The 4,111-nt window shown below is 43.4% G+C and overlaps 1 protein-coding gene across 1 annotated transcript; it reads right to left on the reverse strand.

Moving 5' to 3' along the window:
- Window positions 1-308: 308 nt before the first annotated feature.
- Window positions 309-2,551, reverse strand: hmx2 (H6 family homeobox 2). Its single transcript, XM_038736766.1, has 2 exons — window positions 2,062-2,551; window positions 309-1,356 (listed from the first exon to the last, which is right to left on the reverse strand). Exons 1-2 carry the CDS (start codon window positions 2,333-2,335, stop codon window positions 809-811), a joined length of 822 nt encoding a protein of 273 aa, XP_038592694.1. The 5' UTR covers window positions 2,336-2,551; the 3' UTR covers window positions 309-808.
- Window positions 2,552-4,111: the final 1,560 nt, after the last annotated feature.

A 4,111-nucleotide genomic window follows, 5' to 3' on the forward strand; every position in this document is an offset into this window, starting at 1 on the left:
GACGTATGGTAAGAAACCAACAGCGAAGTAAACTACAATATGAACGGCAATATATTAATTAGTGACTCATTCAATCGTTACTTTAGTCATGGTTAAAGTATATAATGATCCTTCAACATATAGAAATTATCACACTGGATCATTTCAATAGAATGCCTTGTAATAGTATTAGTTTGTATGTTCTTCAGGGGACAAGACGTGTCAAGACATCTAAGCTCTTCTATGTTAATAGTTATTGAACAGTTAAGTTTCCGAATGTAAGTACACAAAAACAGTAGCCTAGATAAAATAAAGCCAAGCAAGCCCAATTTTCACTGAAATAGAAAATTTATTGAATGAGGTTATTATTGAAGGTCTAAATTACAATAGAAACAATGATAGTTTTCCTTAAATGGAATAATTATGCTTTTCCTGTCAGGTGAAGTAAAATGACTGATGCTTTGTGACATATTTGACAAACCAATAATGAATAAAAAACAGTGTAAAAGCATTTCTTGTGGAAGCCATTTTTCTTGAATGGGATATGACTGCAAAACTCCATTATTTCTATAAGTCAAGGTTGTAGATGGAAAATAAAATAAAAAGTACAAAAAATATTACAATTAATTATACACATGGTGTATTTATACACGTAGGGAAGCTTGATTGCTTTCTTGCGAGACGTACAGTTGCTGCATAATAAGAATTTCCTCAACAAATAAAGTGATACAATTAATATACAGCGGTTATGTGGAGACACTTATGAGAATGTTGTATTGTAATGTGTGTTTTTACGTGGACCGCAGTGGTGAACATACAATAGAGTCAATCAGTACTCAATCTTGTTATACAGGTTGTATAAAGGTAACGCTGGCAGGTTGCTCCCCGGGTAGTACAGGGGCGTCGGAAAGGCGATAGACCGGGGAACTGGAACACGCAGTAAGGAATTATCTCTGAAAACCAGCGGCATCCCCACTAGTGTCTGTGCGGAGGCGTGGGCCATGTTGGCCGCCTCCAGTTCAGCTGATAGCTGCCGTTTCCATTTGTTCCTCCTGTTCTGAAACCACGTCTTGACCTGAGTCTCCGTCAGCTGCAGGCTGGAGGCTAAGCAGGCCCGCTCCGAGCTGCTCAGGTACCGCTTCATGTCGAAGGTGGACTCCAGCTGGTACACCTGACTGCGGGAGAAAACCGTGCGCGTCTTCTTCTTGGCTGAGTTGCCCTGCTTGTCCGCACCGTCTGTCTGTCTCTCCTCCGACAGAGGTGACATTTGATGGCACGGTCTCTCCCGCTCCTCCTTATAATCCTGCAGCAGAGGCTGAGGCAGGTGCGGCCGCCGTGCGAGCCCGTCATTTCCAGACAGAAGTCCTTTAGCTGGACCTAAACGCGAGCAGGAGGAGAAGGAGGCGATGAACATTACAACCGACAAATAGCCTGGTTTTTTTTACACAAGCGAATGAGAAAAATCATTTTACATGTTTTCGGCATACTCAGTTTGAGAGTTCGTCAAGTGTGAACTCTGACTTACTAAATCGACTGCTGAAAGCCGGTGACTTTTTAAATAAACAATTCAGCACGAGTATGCTCTGTGTACTGTAAGCTATTAATTAAATCCAGCTCAATTTAACGCTCAATTGACGACATGTAGTGCAGCCATTTTAGAAACATGTTTCATCAATTAGCGGGCTCAATTAAATTTGAAATGAGAGGAAAGACAGAGGGCTAATTATTCGACCTTCCACTTTTCCGCCGCCGCTGCTGCGTTGATAGTCTGCACACAACAAACAAGTGGAAGTGGATGAGCTGCATGTGCGTGTTACAGTCACACATACAAGCTAATGAAATGTGAGCTGAAGTGCAAACAAAAACATAAAACGGGAGGCCTGTTTTGTTTTTTAGGACCTACTTTCATGTAATTTTATATAGCCTAGTAAATAAAAAATATGAAAAGTGTAACTATGTGTAATACCACATTTTTAATTCTTCTTTTGTGCCACTTCAACAAGTTTCGTTCCCAATAATGATAATTATGATAATAATAATAGGCTAAAAAGCATAATAATAAATAATAAAAAATGTCCTCACCTAAACAGGAGAAATTATGGGTTTGGTGCTGGGTGCATGGCTCGCTGTGACCCGTGTCGGAGCAGAAGCAGTCTGCTGAGTCCTCCCCGCCGCTGCACTCCTCCTCGGAGGACACCGACAGTGAGCGCCTCCTCGGCGGAGGCGCCGGTCCCTTGGAGAGCTCTTTGGTTCCGGAGCGTGGCGCGTCGGACGGCGTCCCTAAAATAGACTGGATGGTAAAGCTGGAAATTGGGCCCGACGAGCACTTGCTCCCGCTGTCTTCTGCGCTACTCATGCTAGCTTCATAACAGTATCGAAGTATTGACTGAATCTGTCTGTCCCCTTGTATTCCGTTAATGGTCTCTACACGATGGGTGCGTAAAAATAACGAAAGCGGCTTTTGTCTTCTTTTTTTTACCCCCTAGCCTGTTTAATTGTGGGGTTTTAACATTGAAGGTGTTTTTTCTAGAGCTCGGGGAACATGAGTGTATTCCTGGTCCTCCTCCTCACGCTCTGGATCAGAGGCAGCAAGGTTGCGTTGCTTCATTTGCATGTAGGTAAGCTCCTCCTGGGCCAATCGCAGCCTCCAACATAAGCCCGGAAATTTCAAACTCCTGTCAAGGTTTTGAGATGGGATGAAGAGAGCGAGAGTCGAAGAAATCCAGTAGTACTCATTTCTGCACTTAGAACATTTACAGAAATTTTTACTTAGGCTAACTCCAAAAACAGTCAGCTGCAACCTTTGCTTTATTTTTTTTTTTATTAAAACAAATGCAATAGCCTATGGGTTGCTACGGGCTAATATAGTGTTGAGTAAATTAAAACCTAGTTATGTAATTGTTATTTGCACTATATTGCTATGTGTCATATCTTGAGCAAACATGTTAAGGTAGCCTATATGAAAAATATTTTAATATTATTTAGAAATCAACGGCTTTTGCAATATCTTTCCTATGGAGTGTGTTATGTGGCTTAAGTAGCCCATGCCTAGTTTATAAATACAATTTAATATCTTGTGTGATTCATGAAAAATAGGAAACGTGTCTATTATCCTACACGCAACATGTACAGTCAGGGAGAAGCTCAGTCAACTGAGGATGACCTCATGCAAGAAGTGGCATGTCGGCTTTTTTTTCTATTATCCTATGCATGCTAAATTGGCCGAGGTGACGGTAACACGCACACAGCCTTGGAACTAATACAGAGGCCTAACTCATTTTTCCTGAAAATAATAAACTCATTCCGCCTCCATTATCTGCGATTAAGAATTAATTTGATCATTACTGGGCTAATCTGCCTCGTGATGACCGCGCGTGGAGTGGAGGCTGGCTAATTGATTGACTAATTGATTGGAGGCGGTGGGGGCTGAGTGCGCGCACGCGTATGTGTGTGTGTGTGTGTGTGTGTGTGTGTGTGTGTGTGTGTGTGCGCGCGCGCAGTGTGTGCGCAGTGTGTGAGAGGAGGGGGGCGCGCTTCCCATGCTCTATCTTTGTGTGTGTGTGTGTGTGTGTGTGTGTGTGTGTGTGTGTGTGTGTGTGTGTTTCTGGTTGTGTCTGGCTACGGGACAGCTGCGGGGCTTGAGCTGGCGGTTCAGGCACATTATCCCTCTTTTACTGCTTTGAAAGGGAGCCCCAGACACATTACAAATGGTCAACTTTAATCATCAAGTCAGTCTTCCCGGTAGCCACACAACCGGCATTCGGTGTTAAGACAAGCTGGTAAAGGGAGAAGACGGCGTCTATGGACGCTGATGATGATGATGATGAGGATGATGGTGCTGACAGCAGCTTCTGTCGTCATCATCATAGCATCCAGACAGAAGCATCTGGATCCACGCGTAAATATCGTCAACTGGCAGCGGGGCCGGCAGCTGCTTAACGATCTTAACAAAACGCTTACGCAGGGGAGGCTTTACTGAACGGGGCAAATATATGAGGGCAGTCACGGCGGATGCTGGATTTATGGTGGTTACACATACGGCGTGAAATCTGCAATGACAGTTAAATGGGTTTATTTTATATGCCGCTCTTTTCAAACAAAGACCTTTTGTCAGTGCAGCCGCCTTCATCAC

This window comes from Micropterus salmoides, unplaced genomic scaffold, assembly GCF_014851395.1.
Source record: "Micropterus salmoides isolate LMB-PRFRI ecotype aquatic unplaced genomic scaffold, ASM1485139v1 Ms_hic_scaffold_22, whole genome shotgun sequence".
Classification (NCBI taxonomy): Eukaryota; Metazoa; Chordata; class Actinopteri; order Centrarchiformes; family Centrarchidae; genus Micropterus; species Micropterus salmoides.